General features: G+C 39.8%; 2 protein-coding genes across 5 annotated transcripts; both read right to left on the reverse strand.

Moving 5' to 3' along the window:
* Positions 1 to 1,607: 1,607 nt before the first annotated feature.
* On the reverse strand, positions 1,608 to 6,074 carry LOC109968566 (tRNA selenocysteine 1-associated protein 1). 2 transcript variants are annotated; one of them, XM_020614915.1, is made up of 9 exons: positions 5,878 to 6,074; positions 5,005 to 5,102; positions 4,831 to 4,930; positions 4,678 to 4,727; positions 4,332 to 4,463; positions 3,438 to 3,554; positions 3,105 to 3,321; positions 2,988 to 3,021; positions 1,608 to 2,384 (listed from the first exon to the last, which is right to left on the reverse strand). In XM_020614915.1, the coding sequence occupies exons 1-9, from the start codon at positions 5,899 to 5,901 to the stop codon at positions 2,224 to 2,226; spliced, it is 933 nt and encodes a 310-aa protein (XP_020470571.1). In that variant the 5' UTR covers positions 5,902 to 6,074; the 3' UTR covers positions 1,608 to 2,223. The 2 variants fall into 2 exon arrangements, with proteins under 2 accessions (XP_020470571.1, XP_020470570.1); XM_020614914.1 differs by having other exon boundaries at positions 4,831 to 4,945.
* A 1,946-nt stretch (positions 6,075 to 8,020) lies between these two features.
* Positions 8,021 to 13,379, reverse strand: LOC109968595 (heat shock factor-binding protein 1-like). 3 transcript variants are annotated; one of them, XM_020614957.1, is made up of 4 exons: positions 12,751 to 13,379; positions 12,048 to 12,103; positions 11,895 to 11,961; positions 8,021 to 10,102 (listed from the first exon to the last, which is right to left on the reverse strand). In XM_020614957.1, exons 2-4 carry the CDS (start codon positions 12,090 to 12,092, stop codon positions 10,008 to 10,010), a joined length of 207 nt encoding a protein of 68 aa, XP_020470613.1. In that variant the 5' UTR covers positions 12,093 to 12,103; positions 12,751 to 13,379; the 3' UTR covers positions 8,021 to 10,007. The 3 variants fall into 3 exon arrangements, with proteins under 3 accessions (XP_020470613.1, XP_020470614.1, XP_020470612.1); XM_020614958.1 differs by having other exon boundaries at positions 12,694 to 13,379; XM_020614956.1 differs by lacking the exon at positions 12,751 to 13,379 and having other exon boundaries at positions 8,023 to 10,102; positions 12,048 to 12,635.
* Between the last annotated feature and the right edge of the window lie 10 nt (positions 13,380 to 13,389).

Genomic DNA, 13,389 nt, shown 5'->3' on the forward strand with positions numbered 1-13,389 from the left:
TGTGTCAGATGGGATAATTGTATATCTGCACCCTTTCAGACCTGTAACGGGGTAAGACAGGGTAGTCTGTTGTCCCTGATTTAGTTTAATTTTTATATGAATGGTCTTTCTAAGGAGCTAAATATGTGTAAAACAGGATGTATGGTTGGAGGTATAATAGTGAATCACTTACTGACTCACTGGTGATATAGTCCCAGCTGAGCAGGTCTCCAGCAGCTCTTGAATGTATGTTCCCTGTTTGGGGAGCTTCACCATATCAAGTAAAATTCAGCTAAAAGTGTTATTATGATATGCTGCACAAAAGAGGACAGGTCCCTTGCATTCCCTTTTTTTTAAGTTATGGTAACATTTTAACTGTGAGTAATGAAGTTAAGTACTTGGGTCATGTTATAAATGACCGCTTGTTTGATGACGGATATGTATAGGCAGTGCCGCATGTTATATGCACAAGCAAATGTATTGGTTTGGAAATTTGGTTCATGCTCGGATGAAGTAAAACTGACTTTGTTTAGAGCTTATTATTCCTCCCTGTACACTGCTCATCTATGGTCTAATTATAAAAAAGGCAGTCTTAGGAAACTTTTTTTTAGCATTTATACATCTGGACCTTGAGTCTGTAATAAAGTATCTATCTATCTATCAATCCCCTCATTATGCATATTCCTATCAGACCACCTACTCTATAAGTAGAGAGTTTCTGCTTTGAGGCGGAATGGAAGTTTTCTTTAAGCTTGTTAATATAGCATTTCACAGATATTTGGTGACTGCATGGTTATTTGGTATTTACATATTGTTTTGTTTGTGTGTGCAGCCAGAGCCCACTGCCTTATTTTGTCAGGCTGTATTTTGTTGTGCAGTACTCTGTCGTCTAGCACCTTGTCTGGGACTGACCTGCTTTGTTTTTCTTATTTTGTTCTTTTTTATTGAAATATCTGTACCCTAGTGTGTGCAAGCTGTCACTCAAGGGAAAACAGATATATGCTCTGTTTACCAAAGCTCTTATTAAAATGTGCCCTGCTGGACATCAGAGGTGCAAGAACCCAGTAATTGAGTCCCATGTGTCAACCAATTTACCCGCACTACATTTGTATCCCATAATATATTCAAGATTAACACCCATCATCCATTTACCCTTGTCAGTGACTTGTCAATAACCTGGATATTGCCATCTAACACCAGAAATATATCAATATACTTTCATTATATCTCTAAAAAAAAAAAAGTATACATAGTTGAAAATGAGTTCATGTGTGAGATTCACCCCTAAAATGTCTTGGTTCATCATTTGGTTAAATGTCAGTAAGCTGCAGGCTTGGGCATGAGGACTTTCACAACAGTTCCAGATGAATTTTAAACCAGCTTTGAAGAGAAAAAAAAGTCATGTCAAATCATCAGCATCCTAATTTGAACAACATGGGTATCCATGTATAATGGTCCAGGCTTGAGGAAAACTCTTCAAATCAACTCCTGTGAATAAAGTTAACAGTTATTCGCATATGAGGAACAGGGTTCATGTTCTACCAGCACCGGATCATTCACTTGCTATTATAGTATACCCGGTGTTTCAACTCGTACAATTCCCATACATTAGCTCATTTAAAATCTGACTAAAAATCTCTGCCATGTCTCTCAAAAGAGACATGGATGTGACCTGGGGGTATAGCATGAATGGACTGAAAGTAAACAAAAACATGTGTCTTTAGAATAATCAGAAGATGCCATAATCGCATTCAACTAGGCTTTAATGATGGTACACTCTATAGGATGAGTATTGTGCCTATTACCGGACATGTCAGTACATATGTTTAATACTGATGACGTGATTGTATAGTAATGTCCAGGTGATGTCAATGTACACCTGATTCCTGGTGTGTATTTGGTTGTTGGATGGTTGAGTTTATATTGATTGAGTTTGTCTTAAGATTTGATTGTTTAATTTGATTTTACTTTTCATATCTGTTTTATTTTTAAACTATGCAGGAAATACGATTTAACATTCAGCGCCAGTGTTTTGTAGATTCATAAATAAACCAAAAATATTTTTTGTAACTCCAAACTTTGTGTACTGACAGTACATTTCAACTGGATTACACCCTTGAAGACAGTATAGTATTACAAAGTCTTGTTTCTTTTGTGTCCTTTAAAAAAAAAAATTATACACACTGTAAAAAATTCTGAAGACCTCAGGAAGGGTAAAGAGCAGAGAAGAAAATGTGCTCCGTTTCAGCAGTAAATGGACTCAGGTAGGCTGGAAGAGGTGTACTCCTGTTCTATAGAGAACTCTGCAGGCTGCCAGTGACACTCGATCAGAGCATCATACAGCTCCTCACTGAGCTCCATGAACTTCCTGTTGGCCTCCACCACATCCAGCTCCGGACTGGGATCTGCAAAACAGTGTCAGCTGGTCACAATGGGCTTCACAGCAATACAGCTGTGGGCAAAGGTTTGGCCATTCACAGAACGATTACTGAGTGTGGATGGGCAATAATCGCAATTATCCATTTAAAATAAAACCTAACACAAAGTCAAACTAGAATTACCACTTTGCAGTTGTATGCCTCTGCCAACCAGTCAAATTCACAGGAATGGGACAGATATTAAGATATAATGACCTTTGACCATCAACATCTAATCAGTTCATCCTTCAGTTGACAAACTGAAAACATAATGCCTCTGGCCACTGCTATCGCTGGAACACAAGAATAAAAAGCTAGCTATAAGTGGACCAGGTGTTACAATTTAATCAAATGTAAATACAGCTATAGGGGTAAGCATTAAACTGCCTAAAAGTTTCAAACTATTTTATATGAATATGGTTTTTAAAGAGTTGTAAAAGCACACATTGAAATAAATCGTTCCAAAATGCAACTCCCCTTACAACAACAAACTACTGTTACATTTCTGTTTGCCTATACATTAAACAAATCTTGATACACAAGTCAATGAAGACGTAAGGCTCATTTGCAGCCTCCAGTCCCAAAACCAACCTTCAAGTCCATCATCCTCAACAGCTTCACTTTCCTAAAAGTAAAACAAAGTGTTAGATTGATTCATGTCTGTTAACAGTGAGAGAGGTAATGATGCTGGCAACAGAGAGCGCTCACCTGTGGTGGAGGATACTGTGTGTAATCATACTGCTGATAGTTGTAGCCATACCCTCCTCCACTCTGGTCGTAGCCCCATGATGAGTAATACCCAGGATAGGCTTGCTGCTGGTACTGGTTATACTGGTCGTACTGGTCATAGCTGTGTCTGTATACTGAACTGGGCTGCCAGGATTTGTCTGACTGCTTCTGCTGCTGCTGCGGTCTGTTCCTTAAACTGATGAGGGAGGAAGGGACACACTGCTGAATTCCACCAACTTATCTAGCTTGTGCTCCAGGCACAGATAAATCTTGTTACTGACAACAAGAGCAAAGACTTTGAGAAGAACTCACTTGTTAGCAGCCAGGCTCAGCCTCAGAGGCTTACCACCCAGTCCCACAGCACCCTGACACTCCTCTAACGCCCGCTTCTGCAGCCGCTCATCTGGGAACTGAACAAAGCCACACCCCCTACAGCAAGATGCACAGTGAGAGGGCAATTATGGAGCTTGGGAAGGTCCCGAACATTATTTCACAGCATTTCAATGAATAAGAGGCTTTATGAAATAATCCATCCATTAATTATACTGGTTATCCTGTAGAGTCTCATGAGGGCACTGGGGCCAATCCCAGGTGGGTGAGGGGCAGGGTACACCCTGGGCAGGTGGCTAGTCCATCACAGGGCTAACACACAAAGAGAGAGAGACAACCACTCACACTTCCCTCCCACAGTCCAAAGACATGCAGCTTAGGTTGATTGGTGTCTCTAAATTGCCCATAGGAGTGTGTGTGTGTGTGTGTGGTTGTTCGTCTATGTGTTCGCCCTGCGATGGATTGGCGACCTGTCCAGGGTGGCTCGCTTCCCCGGTGCTGGCACTCTGGAATTTGATGAGTTCACTGCTGACAGAAGCAACAGGATGACTTGCAGAGGTATTCAGCCAAATGCATCAAAACTCACTGGATCATATTTCATCATTCGGCAGGACAACAATCCTACTTATGGTCAGAGCCACCAAAGAGCTTTTCAGGGTGAAAAGGGGGAAATATCCTCAAATGGCCGAGTCAACCACCTGATCTCAGCCTGAATGAGGTGCATCCCGCTCGCTGAAAACAGACTAAAGGCAGGGAGACCCCAGAACAAGCAGGAGCTGAAGGTGGCTGTAGTGAAGGTCTGGACTGCAGCTACACCGATGCAGGCAACAATATATTGTGTTTTTACACATTGTGTGGTGACTTGATAATACTCACTTGGAGTTGCCCATGCTGTCCAGCACCACTTTTCCACCACGGCAGGAAGGGTAGCGGTTGTAAAAGAACTCATAAAGCATCCCATCATCCACCTCGGGTGTTAGATCCCCCACAAACAGAGAAAACATCTGACTGCAACAAGACAGTAAAACAGAGGCTGTGCTTTTGTCTAATACAGCAAATGTAACCAACAACAGTTATTATCAAGTATTATAACTTATTTTATATAATACCTTTCAAAACACCGCTACAAACTGCTTCACAATAAAGAAAAAAGTCCATTCAAGTTCAGTAAAAGGAGGACTCAGTAACAACATCGTCAGCAATTGTCTCCATCTGGACTCACCCACTTTCTTGTTTCCCAAAGGTGGCTCGGTTTAACTTGAATCTTGTTGGCTGTGAGAAAGAGACATTTAAGTTCACCATGCCATGTTTCATGAGTGACTGACTGAGATAAAAGACAAAAATGGCTACTGTGAACAATAAATGCTCTTCATACCGGGTTGGCCCCTGGTAAAGCTTTTCCGTTGATTTTGCGGAGACACCTCTCAGCGGTGGCCTCATCTGTCATCTCCACAAAGCAATAACCCAGAGCACCCCTGGGTGATGACACACTGTTTAATGTCAGAATAGAAATGCAAAAAGAACTGCTGCTTGTGGATTTAGTTCTCACCCTGTCATCTTGTTACGTATGATCCGCACATTAACCACCTGTTCTCCCATGGTGGAAAAGGCTCTGGTGATAAACTTCTCATCCATGTAGGTTTCCAGCTACAGAACAACAAAGAAATGTGTGGACAAAATTAAAAAATAAAAGAGCTCAGCAATTATACAGTAATGGTAGTGGTTAAAAGGAGGCTGACATTATATTCAGAGGTGTGTCTGTGTTTTTGTCCTCCCCAGCTACATACATCGCTACATACAGCGTCAGAATATTAGGAACACCTCTGAATATGATGTCGTCAATACAACGCCACCTTTAACTAAGACCTCAATAATAAACATATAATTGAATTCATACATTTATTACAGTTTAGCCCAAAACAAACATTCTGAGCTTAATAAACACCGATGTTAAGACGGACGTGTTGCATACAATTGTACAGGTGTACCTAATAAAGTGGCCCGTGAGTGAATAAGAATAGTGGGTTTTAATGCAGAAAGTGGTCTGATGTGATTTAGACGGAGGGAAAAAATACTGTTAAGTCTGTTTTTTTTTATTCTGTTTTCACAACTGCAATATAAGCCGTCCTAAAATTCAGTGCCATGCTCATGTAGTTCAGAGCTGGATCCACCAGTCCCCGTTTGGGACCATCTCCATCGGATGGACTGTTAACCGATTGTTTGAGGCTAAACCGTATTAAACGGTAGTCTTTCAGCAGTGCTACCCACAAAGCAAAGCAACATTAAAGTGCCAATTTGCTAATGGGAGTTTGAAATTAGTTATGTCCTTTTCATACAAGGTATAGGCTTCTATGTTAAGATAGCTAACACGGTGGTCACACAAAGTGATTTATCACAGTAAGAAAAAGTGTAAACAACTCACGTTTCCCATCCATAACGTGCTCATAGTGTTGCCGAAGATGTGAAGGCGCAGATTTGAATTTACTGAGAAAGAAAACGATCAATTACAGAGCTTTAAATATGCATATGCTAAGTGCAACATTACACCTCTACTTCTGCTGCTGGATCTTCTTCGTCTCTTTCTGCTGCTTCTGCGTCTTCTTCGGCTTCTTCTGCCGCTTTTGCGTCTTCTTCGGCTGCTTTTGCGTTTTCTTCTTCTTGATGTTTTATGTAAGTTGGCAAATAGTGTAATGGTGCATTACCGCCACCAACTGGAATAGTGTCTGCATCGCTAATCTAACTGTGGGCTAACTAATAAGAAATGAGAAACATACACACTCTCTCTCTATCAGATTCGTTCTCCTAAGATATTGAAACAGAATCACATTTATCTCCATAACTTCCCATAAATCAAATGATGACTGTATTTAGTATCAGGTACTTCCTGGCAGCACCATATTTTGGACAGGATCTTACAACATAACATGTTCTAAATCCTTATCTTGTTCACAAAATTCTCATCCTCTTGCATTATATTCTCACATTTTAAGCAACGTGTTCTTTAATCCTGTTTGCCCAAACCATTGTCTATTTTCTCCCTTTTCTTGCTTCTCCTTGTCTCCTCATCACACCAACTTATCAATTTTTTTTTAACCATCCACCCATTCTCTCTTTTTCTCACTGCTTCTGCCACTTTACTCTCAACTTTCATTTCTGTTTTATTAATGCATACTGTTATGTCAGTGTTGTCCTTTTTGCAGCACTTTGTCAGCTAACTCATCTCCTTTGACTTCTATAGCCTACAGTATGTGCTAGTGTCCATACAAATGCAATGCTTAATCCCAACATTTGAACTTTATACAGCATGTGATGTATCTTTATCAAAACATCTGGTCAGCTGTCTGGCTGCTTTCAGGTTCGTGATCAAATGCAATCAGGACATATGCCTGCTCTCAAAGGTTTCACTTCTTCAGTAATCCTCCAGACTATCACTTAACCCACTAGTGGAGACCATGTGTGTATTTCTTCTGTTTCTCAATGGGGAGGCCACTGTAAGAAAAGCCAGAATGGGTGTAGTTCTAAAAGCTCCACATTAGATTAGCAGGGCCTTTAACTGGATCTAATCCACTTTGCTGATCACTGAAATAGCAGCCAATTCAAACACAACACATCCACATGCATCCATCTAGGTGCAGAGTCCATCTTAGCTTTCTAGTCACTTCAAGCTAAACTACTGAGAACATACTTACTTTTTCAAAGTAACCTGATTCAAAGTCTTTAGATTTTCAGAAAACATGTGATCAATATGTTCTCCTCTCCACCAGATGGCACCATCATCTGCACATAGGGGCATCACAAAACCTTAGTGGACTTGTTGAAAGATGTGCAATAGAGTTCATGGAGCTTTTCCTCATTCTAAAGCCATTTTGATATTTCACAAAGAACCATTATTACACAAAACTGATGTCAGAGATATAGCTTGTTATACTACTTCTGGGTTACATCAGAAATATTTAACAAAGTTACCACTGCTTTGCTGTATAAATTGCATAAATAACAATCAGCTGACCACTGGTTACCTCTAATCACTCCAGGCTGCTAGCACACATAACATACTGTATGTGGGACAACCAGAGATGAACTTTGAGCTTGGCAGTCAAAGACTATGCATTGCTCTGTCTGTATATGATGGACTTTTGCTAGATATTTAGATTTCCTGTTTCTGTCCTTACATGCAAAAGACTTGTTGTAATCACCCTTTGAAGAACAGGGTCCACACCTGTCCTGTGCACACAGGCTCAGAAAGAAGGTGAAAATGCATAGACTAACGCCTTAACCCTATAAAACCATTTGTATCATATTTGCTATGCGGGTTTCTGAGCAAAAAAATTTGCCAAAAAAAATGCCCCATGTATCAAATGTGATACAAATAAAAATAAACAAAAAATATGGCACCTCTATTCCTATATGCCTGGACTGTCTGTCTATGCATATATGGCAAATAAAAATCTTGAATCTTGAATTTTCTTTAGGATTTTGTTAAAAGGTTTAATAAACATCTCAGTTCCAAAAAATTTGAATGTTCTGGCTATTTTTTGATGTGTCAGGTTTTACAGGGTTAATCAAAAATAGAGCTGGTGAGATCAAATGTTCAAATAAGCTTTTATATAGCAATAATAAATAGAAATTCAATTTTCTTAATTTCTCCAGTACAAGTAGCAGAAACAAAAAAGTCCATTAAATAAAATAAGTAGCTAGGATTTGTCTTACAAATTACATTTAATCATTTTTAATCAAATCATACTTTTATCTTGTGACAAAATATTAACATACAGTATGTAGACAGTACCATTGAGGTTTTGCTTTAGTTATTGTAGTGTTCAATTGCAGTGCTAATGCAGGTACCACCTGCTAGCTAGTCCACTGTCTCAAGAAAAAAAAGCAGTATTTTTGTGTGTCAAACTGTGAAAAAATGATTCCTCAACTTAAATAAACCTGGTTAGTTCAGTTGGTAGAGCAGGAGTCCTTAACTCAGGGTCATAGGTTTAGGTCCCACACTGGGTGCAAACCTTCTTTATAGAACGTGCTTGTGATCAACACAGGCTGTGTTGTCTGAGTCCTGTGCCAAAGTCATTTCATAGTAGTTTTATGGTAGGATGCTTTTGAGAAACAACAAAAACCAAGGTGGTCTGTTGTCTCAAGAAAAATTTGCTGGTTCCATGTGTCAGACTGTGAAAACACAACATACTGTAAAACATTTCATCATAGTTTTTGTTATCAAGTCTTACTTTTTATTTAGAATTAATCTGTTTGTGTCCTGAAAATTAGGTTGTCAAAGAAAGTCTTTCATCATAGTTTTTGTTTACAAAATGAACTCTGGAGCCGTTTAATTGGACCGTCTGCGAACATAACAATGCTATTTCAGCTACTGTAGTGCATGGTATGTGAGCAAGCTGCTGGGCGCAGCTCACAACCTACAGTGAAGACACTCTTGTTCAAATGACATGGTTAAGTGTGCACTTTGGCTTCAGGATGCTCTCAAACAGTCAAAGTAACATTGTAGCTTGACTGTCCTCCTAGTTTCACAGTCAACAGCTTACTGCCTGCTCATGTGACCCACCATACTTTTTCTTTAGGGGTATAATTTAAACATCTTCTTCATCCATGTTAGCACGGTCTGTTGTGTGTCTGACCACCAGTAGCTCTGAGAAACATTGTTTGATAAGCAGGTCATGGCGTTAGGCAAAACCCAATTCCCTTATACAGAATTTTCCTAGAAGTTCTTCTGATCCACCATCTAAAAGGACATCCCAAAGCTGCTGGAGGACCCATGAACCACTAGAGACCATCCTTTGCAGAAATTTAAGGGCAGACATACCCCTTTATCGCAAATCAGTTGGTGAGTGGATGCTTCAGATGTAGAATCAGACGAAATGACATTTTATATCTGTATAAACATTTCCTTGATTCCTCTCTCCTCACATTTTTTCCTTGCATCTTTTCCTCACATCTTACATGGGCAGGACTGAGACACAAGGAGAAGATGCAAGTGAGAGAAATGGGATGCAGTTAAGGGAACTGGGATCTACCCACTGTGAATCTCTCTTGCTCTACATTAATGAGGACACACATAAAATGTACCAATAACTTACACATATGCACATACTGTATATAGACTGAGGGGGCATAAAAAGTGACAATGTGCCAGTGAATGAGGAAGAATGATATGAGGTAGGAAATGCATTTACCATATTTTTACACCTTGAAGGTACAAACAAGTTTTATATGATTAGAAAATACTAAATGTAAAGAAAACCACTACATCTCTACATGTAACCCTTAAATACTGGACATGTTTTGAAAAAAAAAAAAAGCAGAAACAGTTACAGTCTGTTAACATTTGTTAGCAGCACAGCAGCAGCTTGGAAAACACGGATAATGACTTTAGCTGTAAACTGATCACATCAGAAGTCATATTTCAAGATGTCTGATCAAAGTGAGAACCATTTCTGTCAGCAAAAAGGGGAAACACTGCTGGCACAGCAAGAGAAACACCACAGTTCTAGGAGGCTACATGGAAAGAGCCATGACAGATGATCTGCGAGCCTGCTGTCACTCTGTCACGGCCTGCTTCTCCATTCCAGCTTGTGCCATGAGCTCAACCACGTTCTTCTCTAGGTGATCAAGGCGGGTTCCCATCTCATCTAGTGTGAAAGTGAAGGGAAAGTCTGCATGTCCAGTTATAACCACACATACTTTAATTAATTCAATATTCAAGATTTTTATTTGCCATTTATGCATAAACACAGTCTAGGCATACAGGAATTGGTTATAGGCCTGAGGCTGTAGGTGCAGTTTTTGTGTCTGAGCAGAGTGTGAGCTGGGTGGAGTGGATCTCTGATTATGTTCTATGCTCTTTTGCAGCAGTGCTGTGTGTACAGTGTGTCCATAGCAGTTCAGTCCCAATTATCCTCTCTGCAGTCATTATGACCCTTTGAAGAGCCTTCCTCTCTGCCTGTGTGGTGTTATCATACCAGACTGTGATGCCAGTAGTGAGGATGCTCTCTACCAGTCCTCTATAAGCCTGGGTGAGAGGGTGACGGTTAAGCCCAGCTTTTCTGAACTGCCTGATTAAGTATAGCCGCTGCTGGGCTTTCTTCACTGTGGCAGCTGTGTTCAGTGACCAGCTCAGGTCAGATGTCACCTGCAGGCCCAGGAACTTGTAGCTGTCAGCCCTCTCCACCTCAGTCCCTTTGATGGTCAGAGGCAGCAGAGGGTAGGGGTTCTTCCTGAAGTCTACTATTATTTCTTTTGTCTTGTTTATATTGAGGCTGACATCATTCTCCTCTCTATAAACAAGAATGTCGTTCACCAAGCTTCTGTAACCTGACTCGTCTCCCCCTTGGTGAGGCCCAGGATGGTGGTGTCATCAATTAATTCATTGGGAAATTTGCCAGATGTTTGCCCTGCTGAATGTCACCTATGACAGGACCTCCATCCTTAGGACCTTAATTGTTGGAGTTTATATTCTGCTCATTTGTTTTATCAAATTGCTTCGACTTTTTTCTGTATCAGGTAATCAACAGACAGAAAACCTTGGAGAAGTATTATTATTCCATCACAGAGGTCCTCAAAGTCTGCAGCCAATTATTTTCATTATCAATACATCTGACAAACTCAGCATCTTTAAACCAAAACATAAAGCTGTTTGGTTTACTATGAGAGTTATTATTACATGGTCAAAGTGGGGGAAATACTTTGCTGTGAAGTTTGAGTCACTTTCCTCAGTCTTCCTAAAATTGGGTACACACATTATAGATATGTTAAATGTAAATTTCAGTCATATATAACCTGATATAACCGTCTTACTGCATTTGAAATATAAAATTAACAAAAAAACATTTTTTAAACTTCAACTTAACTGTGGTAGGACTAGGAGTAAGAACATACACATGAAAATATCTTTACAGTGATACCATGAACATGCATGTGTTCTAAAGGGTTTGGGAATAATAACCAATAAAATATACAGGTAGAAATATACATGAAATGATTGAATTATCAAAATTGTTGCCAATTAAATTGATTATTATTTAACTATTCACTCCAGATCTAGATAACTAGTTGCTCTGTGGTAGCTGGGGCAGTAATGAAACTGTGTAGTGCAAGGTTTTATGGTAAATATACAGTACATTATACAGAATGAAGACTCCCTGCTGATGAACTTTGAGGTTTTGTGGGGTACTTGCCAGGCGACCCCCATTAGGCAAAGGGAACACGCCCCCTACTGCCCATAAATGTTATCGCAGGTGCGGCTGGAGACTAATAGCAACGAGCTGTGCCCAGGTGTTTTTCAACCAAGTGCACAACTCAGACCAGACTATACAACTTGCTTAACCAGAATAACTTCCCACGTCATTTGTGGGCTGAGTCTCAAAGTGAATTATCTGCAGTCTGTGTGTAAATGGCTACAGTAGAAACAGCTTACAGAAAGGATATTTTTGGACTCCAGCTGTTCAGAGATGTCCTGGAATCTTCCCTGAAGTCGCTGCATCGTTTCCTCCATCTAAGGCAAAGAAAGCAGCCAGAAAACGTAGTTAGAAATATGTGGCTGTCCGGTGATGACACACAGCTCACAGCCAGCACACTTACCGCCGCTGTCATGTCTTTAGCTGCTTTACACTCTGTTTTTGCCATCCTCCTTTTCACTAGCACACAAACATACAACCTGACCATTAGTGTACGGTTAAACAACTAAAATCCCAACTCTGTGTCCTTACAAACGCCTTAGCTTCGACCCTCATAACTTTGAGTAAGTTGAGTCAATAAACTTGTAAAACGCGTCTTCCGCCAGTAGAATTCATTATTTCAAAATAAAATTCACATCAATGTAAAACCCTGGTTTAATAGGCACGTTCGAAACAGGGGCGTTGCTAGACATAAAGCTGTACTGGGACACAGGCCACCCATTATTGAAACCACACAGTTATCTTTTCTTGAATGTTTACAAATTGAATGAAATGTGTAACCTCCACCTAAATCCTGGTTGGATAGATACAGCTAGATATTCTAAGGAATGTCAAATTTGGACCAGTACCAGAAGAGACCAGACTTCACAAGGAGCCAGGGAGGAATGTCAATAAAGAGCAACACAATAGTTAGATTTGTAAAACTAAAAAATGTATTAACAGAATTTTACTAATGTACAATAATACAACACTTAGGACAAATGCAATAAAGTGCGCACTAAATCATTGAACAGAATAAACAACAAAAGGAAAAAAAAACAAAACCCCACCCTCCAAATGAATGTCAGATCGTTGGGGCCCTTTTAAACTGGAGTTAGGGATCCTACCAGCTCCGCAGTGAACCGGATCACAAAAGTCTTTCTCCTAATCAGTTCTTCTTGAGGCTTTCACCTGGCTCGCCACCCAGCATCCACTGAGAATTTCTGATCTAATTTCCTCCAGGAAGAACTCCAGAGCGATGAGAGGGGTTTCTTTTGTTTCTTTTCTTCTACCCAAAAAAAAAAAACCTGACCTACAACAGATCAGACCAATCAAAATCAATTTCATACTCTTTACAAAAATAAATCGTATCTAATTTCATACATTTCCCATACATTAATTAATATAACTGTAAAATGCAAATATAATCAACAACCAATGCATTCAAATAGCAACCACAGTTCCTTAATAAACATCTTGGTATTAGAAAATAAAGTTACATAGTGCACCCTTAAACAGGCATAACTAACTCACAGCATGATAACTTAGGGCATTTAGGCTCACGTGCTTATTTATCTCTCTCTGCACCGGTAACAGCAAGAGAATGCACAAAAAATTGACCCTTGAATTACCATAGCTTAGCAACACAACATACAACTCGACCCACCATTCTCCCCATCCACAGTTCACAGCAACTAGGTCACAAAGATAAAATAACTTCAGCTTAATACAGGTGCAACCATCTCTAAACATTTGACATAATAAAT

Source organism: Monopterus albus, unplaced genomic scaffold (assembly GCF_001952655.1).
Source record: "Monopterus albus unplaced genomic scaffold, M_albus_1.0 scaffold154.1, whole genome shotgun sequence".
In the NCBI taxonomy this organism is placed as follows: Eukaryota; Metazoa; Chordata; class Actinopteri; order Synbranchiformes; family Synbranchidae; genus Monopterus; species Monopterus albus.